At 40.5% G+C, this 19,108-nt stretch overlaps 1 protein-coding gene across 1 annotated transcript in view; it reads left to right on the top strand.

Moving 5' to 3' along the window:
- The window catches only part of thada (THADA armadillo repeat containing), a 133,232-nt gene that overhangs the window by 92,360 nt on the left and 21,764 nt on the right, over positions 1 to 19,108 (top strand). The window contains exons 31-36 of the mRNA XM_079560560.1: positions 3,310 to 3,533; positions 3,608 to 3,751; positions 10,841 to 10,965; positions 14,928 to 15,000; positions 15,274 to 15,424; positions 15,575 to 15,697. Of these exons, the coding sequence (XP_079416686.1) occupies positions 3,310 to 3,533; positions 3,608 to 3,751; positions 10,841 to 10,965; positions 14,928 to 15,000; positions 15,274 to 15,424; positions 15,575 to 15,697 (840 nt within the window). The remainder of the gene's footprint in view (positions 1 to 3,309; positions 3,534 to 3,607; positions 3,752 to 10,840; positions 10,966 to 14,927; positions 15,001 to 15,273; positions 15,425 to 15,574; positions 15,698 to 19,108) is intronic.

Below are 19,108 nucleotides of genomic sequence, written 5' to 3'. Positions count from 1 at the left end.
TAATCAAAAAGCTTGTTGGGAAAAAAGCACCAAAATAGCCACAAAAAAATGAGAAGAAAACAAGGATGTAAACGCAACAAAAATGTGACAAAAATGTGACAAAAATGTGACAAAAACTCAACCAAAGAGTGACAAAAAATCAACAAAAATTCAACAAAAAGTGACAAAAAACTCAACCGAAAAGTGACAAAAAATCAACAAAAATGTCACAAAAACTCAACAAAAATGTGACTAAAATGAAGAAAAAAAAACATACAAAAGGTGACACAACACAGCAACAATGCGAGGAAAAAGATCAGTTTTGTGGGTCTTAGCTTTCAAATTGAGGTGTTACACAGCCAAAAGAGGACAGAATGCATTTGGTTTAGGTGGGTGGTAAGAGGTTAAGATATGACCGGCTATTTAGGTTAGGTTAAGATGAACAACTCAGAGAGATTGATCTGATCGTTACAATTTGTGCAAAACAAGTATGTTAGATCTGTTATTCCTTTACATCATTCCATTGAATTTCAGTAAAATACAAACACTGATTTTATTTTATTAGGCTACTTAAGGTGATCAAATCATAGTTTCTGTCCCAGTCTTGATTAGTTGACATTAGCTTAAGCATGTTGCTGCTACCTTTAGCATACAAAGCGGCGAGAGCCAAAACTGGTATTGGTTCAGTATCGGATATTTGTAGCCGATACCCGATATCATATTTTTTTCTGCTCTCGGCTCTGATAACCGGTACGGTGCATCCCTAGTTTCAACACAAAGCAAACAAAACACAACATGCTAAAATGTATGGTTTATACACTCACCATCTTTTCACAAGAATATCTGTTAAACACATTGGTGATACTGATAATTATTGATTATTTCTTTTTGTCTGTTTTCTGCTACACTGTTGTAAACTATATTTTTTTCTACAGAAGTGAAATTTTACCACTATAAAATTATCAGTACTACACAATGCTACAAGACATGCAGTCAATATTGTTCTATGGCACGCACTTTTGAATGATTGACTTTGAGGTCATCGTAATGGAGAGAATAATGGACCTCGAATAAATGCTACTTTCTTGCGGTTCTCTCCTGCGTTTTTAATTGGGTTACACAGTATTATTTCCAAATACTCCATGGTCCATTTCGGCAAAATGAATGACATTACTCAACCTAATGACATTTTATTGTTTGTGTTCATTGATGTCTTTGTTATTTAGTGGTTTCTGATTCTTAACTCAAAGTCCTGTAAAACTCTCACAGTCTCTTGAACTAACCATTGGCTCCAGTTAATAAAAAGGAAGAAAAACATAGGTTGAACGCTTGTGGTCTGCTTGCGGTTATAATATTATCCCAACTTGAAAAAGCTCGAACTATTAACCTATTACTCATGCATTTTGTTTGATTTCACTCGCTTCTCTTCTGTCTTTCCGCATGCCCGTAACACAGCTTTAGCATGTACTTCATAGGATAATCAAAGCACGCTGTCCCCCCCCCAAAAAAAAAGTCTCTCGGAAAGACGTAAACATTTTTCACACAGCATGGGGTTGTTCATCTCCAGTGCACCATGACAGGCAGCCGTTTTGAGTTTGACACGCTCCCTTTCTCCTGCTCGAGACGCCCCCTTCCCCTCCCCTCATCGCGGTGTCATTACTGTTCCTCTGCCCCCTATTATAACCATTATGCCATGCTTATTTGGCCCGCGGACCCCCCTTTGAGGATCGGGTTCCGCAGTAACTCGGCCCATCTCTGGAGGAATGCAGTGTATCCCGCTCTTTTGTCAAGTTTGGGGCCAGATCGAGTTTCATAAGCCCCGATGAGCGTGTGTGTGTGTATGTACTTCTACTTGTAAAGCTAATTGAGTTGGCTGTCAAAGCTGGATCTAGATCTGACTATACAGTAAAGAGGTGGAGTAGCTTTCGAGGGAGAACTTTTCACACCAGAACTAAACCAGGCCACATCAGGACAAACTTAAGTCTTGTGGAATTAAGTAGAACAATTTCAACACTGAGCCAGTAGTAATCAGGGCTTAACTTGAAAGGAAACAGGTCTATACAATGTCAAAACAAAGCATTAAATCAGGTCTCAATGATCTACACACTGTTCTAATCCAAGACTAAAATGAGGCTAAACCAGTACACAATGAGGTCTAATCAGAGCCAAAACACAGCACTCTGAGTAATACAACCCAGAGAACATCCAAAATGATCAGTAAGTGTTGTTCAAATAGTAGTAATTGCCATAGTAATATTAGTTCTGTTTATAGAAAATCATAGAGCACTATAACCTTCATAGCAAACAGACTTAAATACTGAAATAAGTGTCTGTGACCCTCGTTGTCCTGTTTCAGACCAAATTAAAGTTGTAAAGAGCCAGAAAAGTGTTGCAAGTATCAACAAAAATGCAAAAATGACAAATTGTTGAGATAACTAATCATTTGTCACTGCTTTCACCTATTGTACTTAAAAATGTGTACAATATGCTCCTTTCTGGGGCCAGGACTCCCCTGGAAATGAGATTTCAAATCTCAGTGGGACTGAGAATAAAGGTTATTTACAGGAACTGATTTCTCAAAAACGCTGAGGAGGTCATTAAGCGTTTGCTCAAGTGCAAAACGCTCAGCACGAGCAAAATGGTAAATGGTATCAATTTATATAGTGCTTTAGTGAGTGCCGCCTACATTAGGCACTCTAAGAGCTTTACAGCAAGGATCCGCTCATCCATTCACGCTCTCATTAATACACCAATGTACTCAGATGCTGGATGCAAGGTGGGTGTAGTGTCTTGCCCAAGGACTTAACAACAATGTGCACCTTCAGGAGGCGGGATTCGAACCCCCAACCTTCCGATCATGAGACGACCCTGCTCTACCATCTGCACCACTGTCGCCCTTAAAAAAAAAGTGGATCAGCTGCTCAGTTAATAACATTCTGTATCAGATTTATCGCACTTTTAATACTGTTATTTTCAAATGTTGAATCGCCACAACAAGGCAACAAAATGGTGTGTTTTATTTTCCTTTTTTTTGTCGCTGTTTGTCGTGATAAATGACCCCCTTAATGTTTTTCTATCAAAGCTCAAAAGCACCACATGTGGCCTTTGAGATAGTGATTACCCTGCCCTACATATTTGACCTACAGAACAAAGAAAGCTGTCTAAATTCCAAAATACTTCACTTTATTGAGTTAGTGACAAATCCCAGTATAACTTTAATGTTAATGGTTAATTATTCTTATGTTGTATTCTCCACATCATGCTGTTAAAACAGTTTGAGCCTTTCTTATAAATTCAATCACTCCTGATGTTTTCATGTCTGTCCCTCAGATGGTGAGGTGAGAGAGTTACGAGGGGAAGTGCTGTCCCTCCTCTTGGCTTCAGAGCTGCTCGTCTCGAGCCCCTCCGCTGCAGCACATGTTCCAGGCACCACCCAGTACCTGCTCAGCCTGTCCCGCGTGGCTCTCAGCGCCGGTGTGGAAAACCCGGAGCTTTGGGACCCCCAGCTCGCCCCCCAGATTTTACAGCATCTCCTGAGCAGCCCCTGTTATGAGGTTGGGAATGGATAAAAAGAATCGTTTGATGTTTGACCCCATGAAATGAAAGTGCTCTACCATACCATCCGTAGGTGCGGGCGCTGGTTCTAGACACTGTCCTGAAGATGCTGCAACGGGGCGATAGCCAAAGGAGCGCAGAGTGGCAGGAGCAGACCGTACTCAGTCACCTGACGGGACTGGCCCTTCACGAGACACACCCCCATTGTCTGGCCAAGGTGGGACCACACACTCTGACCCACATGAAGCATCTGTTTATCTGTTTGTCTGCTTGCTTTACAGATAGGTAGTGCCTTGTTCTTACACGGGACGTCAAACAAAAACGTTGCTTCACCAAATACATGAGGCCTTATATGTTTACTTACACCTGTGAGAAGTAAACTCCAGCTTAAGGCGACATCAAACATTAGCCAGTCTCAGAGTTTCCATTTGTTTATTTGGGAAAGCACAGAGTGAAAGAGAAGATGAGGTTTTGTTTAACTTGTAGCCTCTTCTAGGGAGATAAAGGCATTGAAGATTTCAAAGGTATAAATATCAAACCATTATGTGCAAATGCGAAGAAATGTTCCAATTATCAAGTAAAACAACGCCAAGAGATGGTTTTAAAAAATACTGTGTGACTGTAAGACTATATTTCTGTATATAGATTTTGTTCAAATGTTTTAGCTTGTTTTTGTGGAACCTAATAATCCAACAGCAGTCGCCTCACATCACAAATATTACTGATTTACAAACGGCAACAGTTTCAAAATCAAGACACATACTGTCCATCAAACTGCAAACCAAATATAATGTAGTAGTGGTTGTAGTCGTTTATTTCTTCGGTCATTATAAACATTTACAACACATGTCACAGATTTACAATGATCTTGTGCATTATACAATAAGAATACATGTATTTTAAGTATTAATAAGTGCTAAATGATGCCTGACTGAAAGGATTTAAGCCAGGGGTGTCGAACTCATTTTGGGGCGTGGGCCGAAATTCAGCTCCCACAGCGGGTCGCGGGCCGCATATAATGTAAACAGGAAAATACTATTGAGAACATTTTTCCAATAAATGAATACTAATGAGCTGTGATTTGGTCAAAACCCCAACTTGACTGTAGCCTAATCAATAACGGCTTGCACTTGTATTGCACTTTACAAGCCTGTGTAACAAGTTTCTCAAAGTGCTACATAGTAGTAATTATTCATTGACTCGTCACTCAGTGGTGATATGCAGTTATGGCACAGACTGTCCATTTACCACGTGGCTATAATGTGTTGTTTATATCATTATCTCTTATTATATCAGTGCCCTCTGCTGGACACATGTGGAACTCTTTCCTTTTTTTTTTATTTATTGCCCCTAGTGGCTGGAATTAACATTTTGTTTATTCTTTAAAAAACTCCGCACAGGAATGGGCTAGAGGGCAGGGGCCGGATTAAATCATCTCGTGGGCTGGATGCTGTGACACTATGACCAAAGATGGCACATAATACAGTTACTCTAATACCAATGGTAACACATAAACACAAAACCTAAACATGCCTCTGCCATTAACGATGTCCAAATGAACATTCAAGATGGATAGTTGCCCTGGGGCCAACCCTGTCCTCAGACCCTTATTCACGGCAAGGATAAACCCAAAAATTCATTGGCAGAAATGAGATCGTATTTGCATTTTTGAATTACCACCATTTCTGGGCTTGAATCAGGAAATTGTCAAGCATGCACGTCAGGAGAAAGTGGTGAGCGCGCATATTTATACAGTACATCGGACCGAGATTTACGGACGCATTTGTATCTGTTTTCCTTGTTTCCTTGAACCACTAATTGATGAATCCTCCATCTTGCCGAGACTTGCGTGAGAGCGTAATCGGCCAGTGTGGGGAACGCCAAACTCACTGGCACTGCGCTGGTTCCCTCACTCTGTTAAACTCACACATAAGAGCTCTGGACGACTGCGGCGCTAACGAGTTTAGGAGGGGAACAGGACTCTGTGGACAGAAACTAGGGATGTAAAATATAGGAAACATGACGCAAAACTAAAAATGACCTACAGCAACAGTGTTAATCTTATGTTGATTTTTCCATTGTTATTTGAGTACTTACGATTAGGTGAAGATTTTGCACAAAAAATGGAAAAAACAACTCGGAACAATTGGGTCTTAATCAGTGCAAGATGACATTTGTTGAATATACTTAACCTGTTACCTGCCATCCACCGGCTTGTGTTTTACTCACACAGATCCCACACATATTTTCAGAAAATACAAGGTCTTAGCTTTCAAATGGGTCATTGCACAGGCCTATTGGCTGTAAACGAAGACACCACAAAAAACAGACAAGAACATCTGTGAAAGAAAAGTGACATAAATATGACAATAACGGAAAAGCAACAAAACGCAAAATGAAAATGCAACAAAAACATGTCATAAATGTGGTGACAATGTGACAAAAGAAGTGTAGATCTGTTTTGTATAGGCCTTAGCATTCAAATGAGGTGCTACACTGGCCTAGAGGCTTTTAGTTTGAGTAAAGCCAAACTGCAGGAAATGCACTGGGTTAAAGTGGGTTAGATTAAAATCCATATTATGATCCTTCTTTGTCCTTGTGATCACATTAAGCTTCAAAGTAATTTCCCTGGTGAATCAGCAAAGCTTGGTCTAGGAAGTAATTTTAATAAGATAAAAAAGCATGTCATAAAATACAATATTGGCTTTACTTTTGCCTAGTTACATGAAGCAAGAAATAATACAGAAATTCAATCTGCTGAGTCTATTTCTTTCTCAAGCGCAGACAGGTGGAATCTAGTTCTCGCACATTGCTTTAATAACCTTTAAAGGGGCTAGATGCAAGTTTGCCATTTTATACTCACTACTGCCACCTCAGGTCATACATGTAACTGCACCTTCTATATTAAGCTCGTGCTGGACGGCACTTCGGACCCGAATTAACACCTTTTTGAGTGACAGTGCAGGATTTTAGAGGCAGTCGTGGTGAACAGGTCTGAGCTCATTCTACACATTAGGACATTGTTGGAACATGTAGGGGGAGGAAAATACATAATTTTAACATTTTTGAACTCTGTATAGTCCCTTTAACCTTCAGTAATAATATGCTCTTCTATTCTCTTCCAACATATTTCTACTCCTCTATTTTAACTCGAAAGCCGCTGCAGCCCTCACTCCTGTAAATACCATTGGCTCTCAGCAGGACCCACGGCCCCTGAGGACTGAGCCGGAGTGCGACTTTTACATTTGTTTTGTTTGTACCTGCGGTGTGTGCTTTCGTTCTGGGTGGGCGTCACGTTTATTTGCATGTCACAGCGCGGCCCTTGTGTACGCGTCCACGCCTGACTTGGCATGTTTTCCTGTATATTTGGGTATGCGGGCAGGCCGGAGTGTCACGGGACGGCGGCTCATTAAAACGCGTTGTAAAAAGTCAGGAGTCAGCAGAGGCACTCAGACCAGCTGTGTCAGAAAACGATGTGGGTCGAGGGAAGAAAAGAAAAAAAAAAAGAACATGCCTGGGAAGTTACGGGCTTTTTATTGTTCCTCATTTAAGGCTCAGTCCATGTTTAGTAGCAGGGCTTAAACAATTACGGTAAAATATCCTATTGTGATCCTTCTGATTGCAATCTTACATTAACATTTTCAAAATGCAGATCCATTACATTAACATTTGAGAGCCTACTGAACTGACCCCTCAACCGTTTATAGCGTTGTGAAACATCACCGCGACCCAAAGCATAATTGAATCTATTATTTATTATTATTATTTGTACATTCAATCATTTATAATTTAATTTTCCACAGCTTATTGTTGATTAAAGCCAGAAATAAGCCATAATACTGAAATTACGTGAAACAACTCTTCACCAGTCATTTAAATAGAATAAACATAGTCTAATTTTGTAGTACATACATATTTATATTATATATAAATAGCTTTTGACATAAATTTTTTGTAAAGGTTGCAATGGATGTACCATTGATTATTTCCATGTATTGATGTGTTTATCCAACTCCACACTGGTGGATGAGCCTATAGTGGGTAGAGGTTATATAGGATCGAAACGTTGTCTTAATAAATGCAGTCCTTTTGGAGTAAGTGTGCAGGCTTTTTCTTTATTCACAGTTAATCAGGGGGGTCTGCAGATGGAAATTAGCTCCAAGAGCTGATTAATGCTCCTATACATGTCCCTGTCAAATAAATGAAATAAAATAAACCGCAGTAGCTTTGTGCCTAGTGATGTGCGTGTATTTTTGCTGTCTCAGTACATAAATATTGAAAAAAATATCTTGCTGGGAATGGAATGCAAGAGAAGAGAAGAGTGTAGAAGAGAAGAGAAGAGAAGAGAGCAGAAGACAAGATAGGAGAAGAGAGTAGAATAGAAGAGAAGAGAGTCGAAGAGAAGAGAGTCGAAGAGAAAAGAGTCGAAGAGAAAAGAGTCGAAGAGAAAAGAGTCGAAGAGAAAAGAGTCGAAGAGAAGAGACGAGAAGAGAAGAGACGAGAAGAGAAGAGAGTCGAAGAGAAAAGAATCGAAGAGAAGAGACGAGAAGAGAAGAGAAGAGAAGAGACGAGAGTGGAAGAAAAGAGAAGAGAATGCTTTATTTGTCATTATACACAAGTACAACAGAGCTTATATGTCTCTCTCAAAGTCTCAATGGAAATGCTTGTTACCCAATGAAAATGATTCCACGACCTGCTTTTGGGTTCTGACTCTGTACCCACCAGTTGAGAACCAGCAGGTTAGCAGGTGCTAGACCCTTTGGAGACCTTTGTTTGCAGATGACCTTAATAACAAAGGTACTATGAACACCGCCCATTTTCAGTGGTGGCTCCGTGTGTGAAAAGTATGACAGAATTCATACTCGTATTCAGAGATGCTAACCGGGCGGTGACACGAGCCTGGCATGGCACCTGGAGTGATTGATGGAGAACAGAGAGAAGCCATTGTAAAAGTGTCCACACCGCAAAGTCCCATTTAAACCGTGTTACGAGCGGCTGAGGCTGTATCATTGAAAGTGTGCACTTGTCTGCAGCGTTAAAGACAGCCCAGCCCACCTCCAGTTTGGAACGAAGCAGAAATGATGTGTTTTATGATATTGTATCACACTTCATGAGAAAAACCTACTAATGCATTCTTCTCAAAATGCACATTAGGCTAATCCTACAGCGAGATGCTCAAGAAGGTTGTGGCGACGAACTGGATTAAGAATGGGTCAAATACAGAGGACAGATTTGCCTATGGGTCAAAATGCAAAAATACAAGAAGCAGTGACCCTTTCCAGACCTGACCGACCTCATAATGAGTTTATTATTTTTTCAATTTGTAGTTCAATCGTAAAAGTGTGAGAACAATTTTATTTCACAGGAATAAAGGATTCTACTATTCCCGATCTTGAGGAAATCCTTGAAATTTTTAATAGGGCTTATTAAATATTTATTGTACTGACTTAAAAAGAGTGAAATCTACAAAACCGAGTAGCCGCTAGTGCGTATGTGTTCTTTTTTCTGTTTGAACGAAATGTTTTCTTGCTCCAGTTTTACAGGCCGCAGCTAAACCGCAGATTATTGTATTTGGTTTAACGGAGTCACACTGTCCACACACGGGACACTGGAGGGGTCTTACCTTTTCTAGCCCTCCTCTTTTTACAGCTCCCCAGGTCAAATATACAGTCACGCACACACACCACTGTTTACACTCTGCATGTAGTCGCTCGCCCCGCTCCCTCCTTCACCCCTCCCATAAAGCCAGCCTTATTTTAACGCTCTAATAACAGGTTGAGGCCGAGAAAGAAATAATAATCAGTGAGATGCGCTGCAGGAATGTCAACATGTGTTCACGGCTGGATATGTGTTTTAAAACGAATGCACTACACGAGGGTTACTCCCCGGCGCGCAGTCAGTCAGCTGCCAGTGTGTCAGGGAGTAAACACAGAGGGAAAAGTGACTGATATACTGTCCCCTGCTTTAGACCCATCCTTCCATGCAGTAAAACCCATCTAATGGTCCCAACCACCCACCTGCAGGATTGACATATTGTGCATTTTGTGCTGATGGGAGACACCGGAGCACCCAAAGGAGACACAGACGCAGAGCGAACATGCCAACTTCATAAAGACTCACACAGTCCGGGAATCGAACCCCCAGACCTTCTTTTTGCGACAGAAGAGCGCTAACTACTACGTACTACGACTCTATATACTTCTGTACTTTCTTAACCAGTTGAACCTGAACCAAGCACATTTTCTCAAGTTTGGCTTTGCCCACATCTGAAAGCTTCTTGGAAAAAGTGTCAAAATGGAGACGAAAACGAGGATGAAAACGTAACAAAAAAGCGACAAAACACAACAAAAAAGTAACAGAAAAAGTGACAAAGGCGTGACAAAAAAGTGCTGGAAAAACAAACAAAAAAGTAACGGTATCACTTTATTTTACACTACTCTTGATACATTGTACTTTGTAAGTAATTGTAGGCATATAATGTAATAGGATACAAGACCCTTATAGTTAGGGCTTAAGGTTAGGGTTAGAGTTATGTCTTATTACATTATGTACCTACAAACTACAAATACATATTATTTCATTGTGTATCTAGTACAGGTTATTACAGACTGTTACAGAGTATCTAGGGTACTGTAAAATAAAGTGTTACCAAAGTAACAAAAGCAGGACAAAAACACGGTGACAACGTGATGAACAAGTTCTGATCACTTTTGTAGGTCTTAGTTGTCAATTGAGGCATTACACTGATGCTCTCCAGTCGAGAAGCTTTTAGATTTGGGTAAAGCCGAACCGGGAAAAAATGCGCTCAGTTCAGGCGCATTGTAAGAGGTTAAAAAACACTTGTCAAGCAACTCTCAAAAATGTGCCTGTAAACGTCTTATAAAGTGTTGTACCAAATGAGAATTGACTAAAGTAATTGTTTTGTTTGGCATTTTCTCCCACCAGCTCTTCTTTCTTCATTCTTGGTTTTCTGACATTGAGTCTGCGTAAGTTTCCTAAGGGTTGGTGCTTATATATCCTCATTCTGGACACAACACAAAAAGCATTTTCTATATCATTCATAACTTGATTATTCAGCAGTTTCCGTTTGAACACAGAGTCTCTAATGCAGTAGGATGTAAACTTTATCTGTGTGTGAGCCGCCGGGCAGCTGTGCGCCCGTGGTTTTTGGGGCGTGCGATGGGAGGATCCGACCGGTGTAAAAATACTCAGGACGTTGGCAGCTGCCGAGAGGACACCAAAGCCCCACTGACAGACGAGAGTTCACATGTCCTCTGTATGTTCTCTGTACGTCCCGTGTGCGCAGGTCCTGGAGGTGCTGTGCGCGCTCGGCTCCTCGGGGCCCGTTCTGTGGCGGGACGGGGATCGACGCCTGTCCCGAGAGGAGGTCCTGCGGCGCCTGCTCTCGCTCGCCCAAACCTCAGCGCACAGGTCAGACACGAGACCAGAACACTGCACGAGCAGAGATGACCTGACATCATCCTCAGTGGCCACTGTTACATAACACACCGGTTTCAATAGCAATATGACTTCTCAATTTTAGAAAGGTTTAGTGAAATTAAAGGGTTGGTATTATGCAAAATCAACTTTTTCAAGCTTTACATCATGTTATTATGTCATTCCCTCATTAAAAACATGCCTGAAGTGTTGCCTTGGCACATTCACGTATTTTTGAGTAATCTGTAAAAACTCTGATGGCGGCCATTTTAGGGATAGGTTTGCCTGAGTCCTCCTAGGAATGCCCCCATCTCCTGGAGACGCCTCCGAGCTTTCGTCACCAGCCGAGTAACCAACCACTGCTCCTCAGCAGAACCCCCTCCCCACTGATGCCACAGACAGCATGTGGAGGGGCGTGTCGGAAAGGGTCAGAGGTTCTTAAAGAGGCCTATTTCAAGACATTCGCTACAGTCATTTTGAGAAAGCAATTTTATACAAGGCAGTTATTCTAATTTACTGCATTTACAGACCAACAGAAGGTTTCGTCATCATTGTATGTCAATGTCAATGTCAACTTTATTTGTATAGCACGTTTACAACAACACTAGGTGCCCAAAGTGCTTCACATACAGGTACACAATATAAAATAACAGTACAAAGCAACAAGACAAGCACACACAATAGAGTCATAATACAGCTCAACTTGAACTGAACGCCAACGCAAACAGATGTGTTTTAAGGGCAGTCTTAAAGGTTTCTATGGTCGGAGCAGCTCTGACATTTAGGGGGAGACTGTTCCAGAGTTTTGGAGCAGCCACACTAAACGCTCGATCTCCTCGCGTCTTTAAACGGGATCTGGGCACGTTCAAAGACGTAGTGTGCTATAGACTGGTGCTATGTGATTGAAAAAAACATAATACCCCCTCTTTAACTTCTCGGTGTTTTCTAGAATTAAGAAATGCATTATCTATTGTTGCATGCATGAATACACTACTGAAATCTGTTAGATAATCAGTTGTTTGCTACACGTACCCACTGCTGTAACTTCCAAACATGAATAGAAGCCTGTAGTAGAAATCCAACTCCTGCTGCTGTTACCTGCACTATACCCTGTCCCCTCACCTGCAGTCCAAACATCTCCCTCTCACCCCCTTTACCTGACTCTTTCTCCCTCCTCTGTGATGGATGGGTCGGAACACACTGTCAGCCCCTCATTCAGGTCCACAGTCCATGCAGTAGGACTCCTCGGGTCAGTGGCTGCACCTGGGCCTAACTTTTTTTTTTTTTTTTTCTCAAACGCGGGTCACTGTTTCCATCGACCAGTGACACGAGAATAGTTTTACCGAAACCTAGTCGTAAGGAAATGTAATGTAAGCTCAGTCTGGTAAATCCATGACCTCAACATGAAAACTTTTATGAACACGTGTGAAGATTGATGAAGTTTCTGACTCTATATACGACTTTAGCATGTTTTAAATCACACATACGATTTAACTTACACCTGCCAAGCGATCATCAGTCAATGTTTGGCTCTGTTCAGACATTACATTGTACAGTTTTGTGCTATACCTTAGGGGAGTGGTTCTCAAATTGTTCACAGCAAGAAACCCAATGGAATCCACTGCCTGACCTAAAAAGAACTATTTTGTTGGACCACCTTTAGCTTTGATTAATCTCTTAACCCCCACTTTAAAGGGACTATACAGAGTTTAAAAATGTTAAAATTCAGTATTTTCCTCCCCCTACATGTTACAACAATGTCCTGTTGGAGCTCAGACCTGTTCACCACAACTGCCTCTAAAATCCTGCACTGTCACTCAAAAAGGTGTTACTTCGGGTCTGAAGTGCCGTCATGCATGAGCTTCATATAGAGGGTGCAGTTACACGTATGACCTGAGGTGGCAGTAGTGAGTATAAAATGGCTAACTTGCATCTAGTCACTTTAACCAAGCACTTTTTCTCCAGTTTGATTTGACCCAAGTCTAAAAGCTTCTTTAAAAAAAAGCGACAGAATAGCAAAAAACTAGAAGTAAATGAGGGTGAAAAAGCAGCAAAAACAGGCAACAAAGGAGCAACAAAAAGTACAAAAAGTGATAAAAACGTAACAAAACAGGCGACCAAATAAAGGATGATAAAAAAGAATGAGAAATCAGCAAAGAAACATCAAAAAAGCTACAAAAACACCAGAAATATGACCAAAAAAGTGACGACAATGCAAAGAAAAGTCTTAGATCAGTTTTTAAAGTCAATAAGGCTGTAAGCTCAAGAAGCTTTTAGATTTGAGTAAAGCTGAACTGGAGAAAATGTGCTTGGTTAAAATGGGAGTTAAGAGATTATTAAAGCAGGCATTAGCTTTGGCATGGTTTCAATACGTTTCTATAATGGCAAAAGCTCCAGTCTTGCATTAACTTTTTCCCCCAGCTCTTGTATTGATGATGGGAGAGAGTGACCACTGCACAAAGTCTTGTCCAGCACATCCAAAAGATTCTCAATCCACAGTGAAACTCAAACTAATACAGTGCATTTTAAACATATTTACTGTAAACATCGACCTACAGTAACATAATCCCCGTTATTCCCCTCACACCTGTTTGATCCAACGCTCTCTATTGTAGAGCACCGGGCCCATATGAAACCACAGACTGACTCAGCTCACAGTACACCTTACACTCCTGTATTTATGAGCACTCTCCCACTGTCCGCCCTTCGACTCGCACTGACAGACACACACCTCTCTGACGGGCCACTGCTGCACCTTTCTCACCCCTGAACAACGGCAAACGTCCCGGGATCAGGATAGGGTTTCAGAGAGCTTTCAGCGGCGCAAAGCCTCGTCCCGGCCACAATCTCTGGTGGTGAGGATCCTCTTTCCCTTTCGGAGCGAGGCGAGGGTGATGATTAGAGCCAGTTTTTGGGGTGAGATTGAGTCGCTGCCTGCGCCTGCGGCTATTGTTCTGTGCAGTGCAGTGGCGAGGAGCAGCACGCTTCTTTTTTGTGGTTTGTAAGTCTACACGAGTTTTGTGCATGAATGGGAGTTTTCAGTTGCACATTTTTGTACTTTATTGGTGCATTGCATTAAAAAACAAACATAGAATGAGTCATTAAATCTAATTTTACTTAATATTTCCAGTAGTTAATAAGTAGAGCTACACAATGTATCTCCAAACTACTGTTATTTAGGTGAAGAAATATATTTATGCCACAATGTTTCACAAAATCACACAAATTTTTATATTAACACATTTTTTTTACTTTAGAAATTGATGAAAAAAAGAATTTATTTCCATCTTTGTCCAAATTTCATAAAACTCTGTGTGAGCCTAGGTTATTCTATTTATAAGCTGTACTGTATTAATAGTTATTAACTGCAAAACTATTCTGAATCTCATAAAATTATATAATCCTATATTATTAGAGTACATTTCTCTTGCCCCTCGAGTCCTATATTATAAACATAGCATTTATCTGGGAACAAACAGACCATACCCCTTACTTATATATATTGAGTCGACCTTTTTTCATTGTAACTGTTTTTCATAATATGTATAGCGTGTATTGTAATTCCAATTCTGTGTTGTTTGCTGCCTCTTGTCCAGGGCTTCCTTGAAAAAGAGGTTTTCAATCTCAATGGGACTTTCCTGGTTAAATAAATATAAATATAGCACATTTTTATCCACCACTAACTAGATCATTGCAATGTTCTTCTACTTCTTCTCGTACAAAGCTGTACACGCACCTAACACTTGCATATAATTACATTGCGTGAACAATTAGGATGTGTGGGAGGTATTGTGAGAGCTAGAAATAAGTCAGGACATTAAGCACAACTACCTACCACTTTGACAGCTTGAAAACTGAAGGACATGGGTATTTCAGCTGTAAGATATAACAATACATCAGCGCAATATAAATATTCTGGAAATAACATTCCTTTTTTTGTGCATTTGTGCTTTCAGTGTGGAGCTCCACTGTGCTGCCCTCACTCTCCTCTCTCAGCTGGTGGCTCAGCTCGTGACACCTGCACCTCAGGTAAACTTTTCTTTGTAAACCAGTTTAGTTTGAGTTTTTTCTTCTCCAGTCAAATCGAGGGGGTGTCGCAGTTGACCTGAAGCTCCATTGGGAGAAGCAGCACTATCTGATTTAGTACGTTCAGCAGAAAAGTAATGTTAACAACTTACATGGATACTTACTTAGACAGGAGACAAAGGAGCATGGATTTTACTCTTCATTTAAGTCTCTCTCCCCATTGTAAATTTGCTCATGTTACTCTAGACCTTTTATTTTTATGCTCTTTCCCATTAGGATGCCAGTGCAGCGTCCTGTTTCTCCGAATGGGCCTCTCTGGTGTGCTCCTGCTGCAGCGAGGACCAGCCTGCGGAGGTGAAGATGATGGTCTCCGAAGTCCTGGTCAAATGTACAGCTCCGGTCCTCACCAGCCCCCATCTGCCCCTGGGTATGTCCTCGATCCGTATATTTTAGCAATCGAGTATGCATGTAATGTCACATCTCGGTACCTTAGTGATTTGCAAATTACGTAAGATTATTGCATCAATCCAGTATCTGTTTTACATATTATTTTGCAATATTTGGTGGCTTATTTCAGGTCTGGCCGCCACAGTGTCCCTCTGGAGGAGCCTGGTCACGCTGCTGCAGGATGAAGACCAGGAAGTCCGCGACGCTGCTGCTGACTTTATCTGCTTTGTTCCAGCGGCTCTGCTCAGTTCAGGTACTGTGTGTGGAATTATGATCGCAGTGTTGGCTGAAATTGATCAAATGTTTTTGCTCAAGAGTTGCCCGTTTTGTCCAATTCTCTTTTCTCTGTTTGATGAAACGTTTGCAAATCTTTTTCTGCCTTTGTGGTATTAAAACATCATATTTGGGCTGTAAGATGGCATTAAAAAGCTTTAAATTTGAATTGAAGAGAATTTCTGATTAGATGAAGTGCCCCTTGTTTTAGCCAATCACAACTGAGTGTCAAAACGTAGCATAGCGACAAACCACTTCTGTGAAAATTGATGCAATATTTCTTTTAAAGGGGCTAGATGCAAGTTGGCCATTTTATACTCACTACTGCCACCTCAGGTCATACGTGTAACTGCACCTTCTATATTGAGCTCGTGCATGACGGCACTTCGGACCCAAGTTAACACCTTTTTCAGTTACAGTGCAGGATTTTAGAGGCACATTAGGACATGGCTGGAACATGTAGGGGGAGGAAAATGCATAATTTTAAAATTTAAAATTTAATTTAAAATTTTAAACTCCGTATTGTTTTTCTCCGGTTCAGCTGGTGTTACCCAAATCTAAACGTTTTTTGACTGGAGAGCTATAGGCCAGGGTAACGCCTCATTTGAAAGCTAAGACCAACAAAAGTGATCTAAATGGATCGTTTTCCTTGCGTTGTTGCCAAGTTGTTGTCACTGTTTTGACTTTTATTTTGTCAAATTTTTGCCACTTTTCCATCACTTTTGTGTCACTTTTTCATTGGTCTTTTGTGGCTTTCTTGTTGCATTTTTGTCTCATTTTTGCCACTTTTTTGTTGTGTTTTTGTCATATTTTTATCACCTTTTTTATGTCTTTTCGTTGCACTTTCATCCTCGATGTTATCTTGTCTTTTGTTGCTATTGATGCTTTTTTCAAGAAGCTTCAGGTGAGGGTTAAGAGGATAAAACATGTCTTATGTCTTTGTAAGTGTGACACACCCTGCTTTTTTTAGTATCATCCTGTTGTTAAGAAGTATCGATTTAAGTGTCAGTTGTTCTTGGACAAGTATAAGACACTCCTACTCTCCGCAATATTGCTATGTTGTCATTTTTACTGATGAATAAATGACCATAACTTACTCTGTGATTAAAACAATTACTACAAAGTTAAGTGCTTATAGGACATACAGCTAACCATACAGTAACAATGCAGTATGTGCTCGACCTAGTTTTGTGAGTCTGACACTCAAGCCAATTTTATGTCAGTCTACTGTTTACACAGAAAACAACTGTGTCCAAAACAGCACAATGGTTTCGACTCTCGGGACAGCGCTAAACGTGACGACCTTCGAAGCAAACACATCCCCGGACTATATAATTACAATTTTGGCATTAATCAAAATAGCTCCGTGTGGATCTACAGGGAAGTCAATGGCATAAACAGACACAGGGCCACGCAGACCGCAGCAAACACGTGGTCGCGTTAAAAGGGGCGGATGACATAATTTCGTGCTAAGAGTTGGGGAGCATTCCTGGAACAAAGAGCGCTAATTTGAGTTTGGCAGAGGAGACGCTGCAGTGAAAAGTGTGTGTTTATAAGAGCAAGTGTGTGGTTCCGTGTCATTGTTTTGAGAATGGTTGAGGTTTGTTTGCTGGAGATTTTTTTTTTACAACACTGTCCCAGGAGTGCCTTAAAGACCAACCAGCCCAAACACTTAGTAGTAGTTTTGAATGTGTTCCGAGATTGACGACTCAAGGCAGGCACAGACGTGAGACGGAGAACTAGTTAATGATCTGAGTTTAAAGAGTCATGTTTGTAAATAATCCTCTAAATGTTTTCTGGAAAGTTATTGTATTTTAGTGCTTTTTTTCTCTATGAACCGCCTTTTGCCCACAGTGTGCCAGTGTTCATTTCATTAACAATTTTCCTGTCTTGATTTTAATCAAAGTAATATTTTTACTGACTGAAATTTGACTAAAGTTTTATAAAATGTGGACTAAATCTATGACTTAAATCTACAGATCAACCTATATAATTGAATATACTACACTATAATTAATATAATATAGGGCTGCACACAATATAGCACCAATTATTATCTGCACAATATTAGGTGACACAATATATCACAAAATCTCTCTGAGATTCACACAGGCAAAAAAAGCAGAAATTCTGTTTTAAAGGGATTTTTTTTTATTAAATCCATTAGATTTCATGTTTTGATATTTATTTATTTATTTTATTTTGACAGAAAAACAAATTGTTTACGAATTTAGTTTCAATAGTAGTATAACCATTTTTATTGCAATATTCAAGCCTATCAGATACGGCATGGTTGCCTGGTTTGGCCCTCTTACTGTCCTGTGTAAAACCAAAATAGAGAAACTGTTCCGTACTGCCATGAAGATTATTGCAGGAAAGAGTTTGCTTCTTTACAGACACTCTTTGAATCCTCGGCCCTGGCAAAAAACATTCTCAAAGAACGTTCTTGTGTGCTCTTTAATGAATATGAGCTTTTACCATCGGGGGAAACGATATTGGGCTATAAGAGACACATGCAACCGATACAAACTGTTTTATTCCTGTATCGGCTGCTCTTCTTAACAAGCGCAGATTGCACTTTGTGTTTGGGTGTTTTTATGATCAATTCATTGCCTTGATTAATACACTGTCATATATTGTTATTGTATGAACCACAGCATGGCACGTCCAAGACAAATTTCCCTATGGGACAATAAAGTTTATCCTCCTCCTCCTCATTTAGAGCGTTTGTATTATAAACTACAGATTTCGAATATATTTTGGCATCTAAACTTCATGACATAAATGACAACAGGCTTTTTTTTATTAAAAGACAATATTACCTGAATAGAGCCACAGCTCCTTCAGTACCGTAACAGCTGGCAACAATCGTGAACCCCTCTCACACACACTTCCTGTATTTTTCTCAGCTTCCTTGCAGGAGCCTCCCTTATTGTGTCTGTCAGCGCCGCTGATGCTATCTGCAAACACAACACGAGCCCGAAAAAAACACCTCCAACACTGAGTCATGGGGGAAGACTCAACTCACCCCGGCTAATTTGTTTATTGTTCTTTTATAGTGACACTTTACGTTTATTTGTCTACCTCCAGAGTTGACAGGGAGCGATGAAGAAAAAAAAAAAAAGTTTTGAAAGCTGATGTAAGGACTCAGGAAATGCATTTAGAATTCCCTGTAATGTTTTGATTGTGGGATTTGGAGGGTTTGTGCTCTATACGTGTTTATGTACATTGGCGCAGACAGATTGAGATAAGATGTCAGTCCAATATCAGATAGGGGCTAAATACACGACTCACATGTAGAGGGCATTCAAGGGAGCAGGAAAGGAGCACAATAGGCATAATTGCGAAGTGGGTGTCCCTGTGTGCGGCACGGACAAAAGAGGACAAATGT

Source organism: Gobius niger, assembly GCF_951799975.1.
Source record: "Gobius niger genome assembly, chromosome: 7".
NCBI classification, from domain to species: Eukaryota; Metazoa; Chordata; class Actinopteri; order Gobiiformes; family Gobiidae; genus Gobius; species Gobius niger.
Note: the sequence above shows the minus strand (reverse complement) of the source record. Positions and strands in the feature narration are given on the sequence as shown.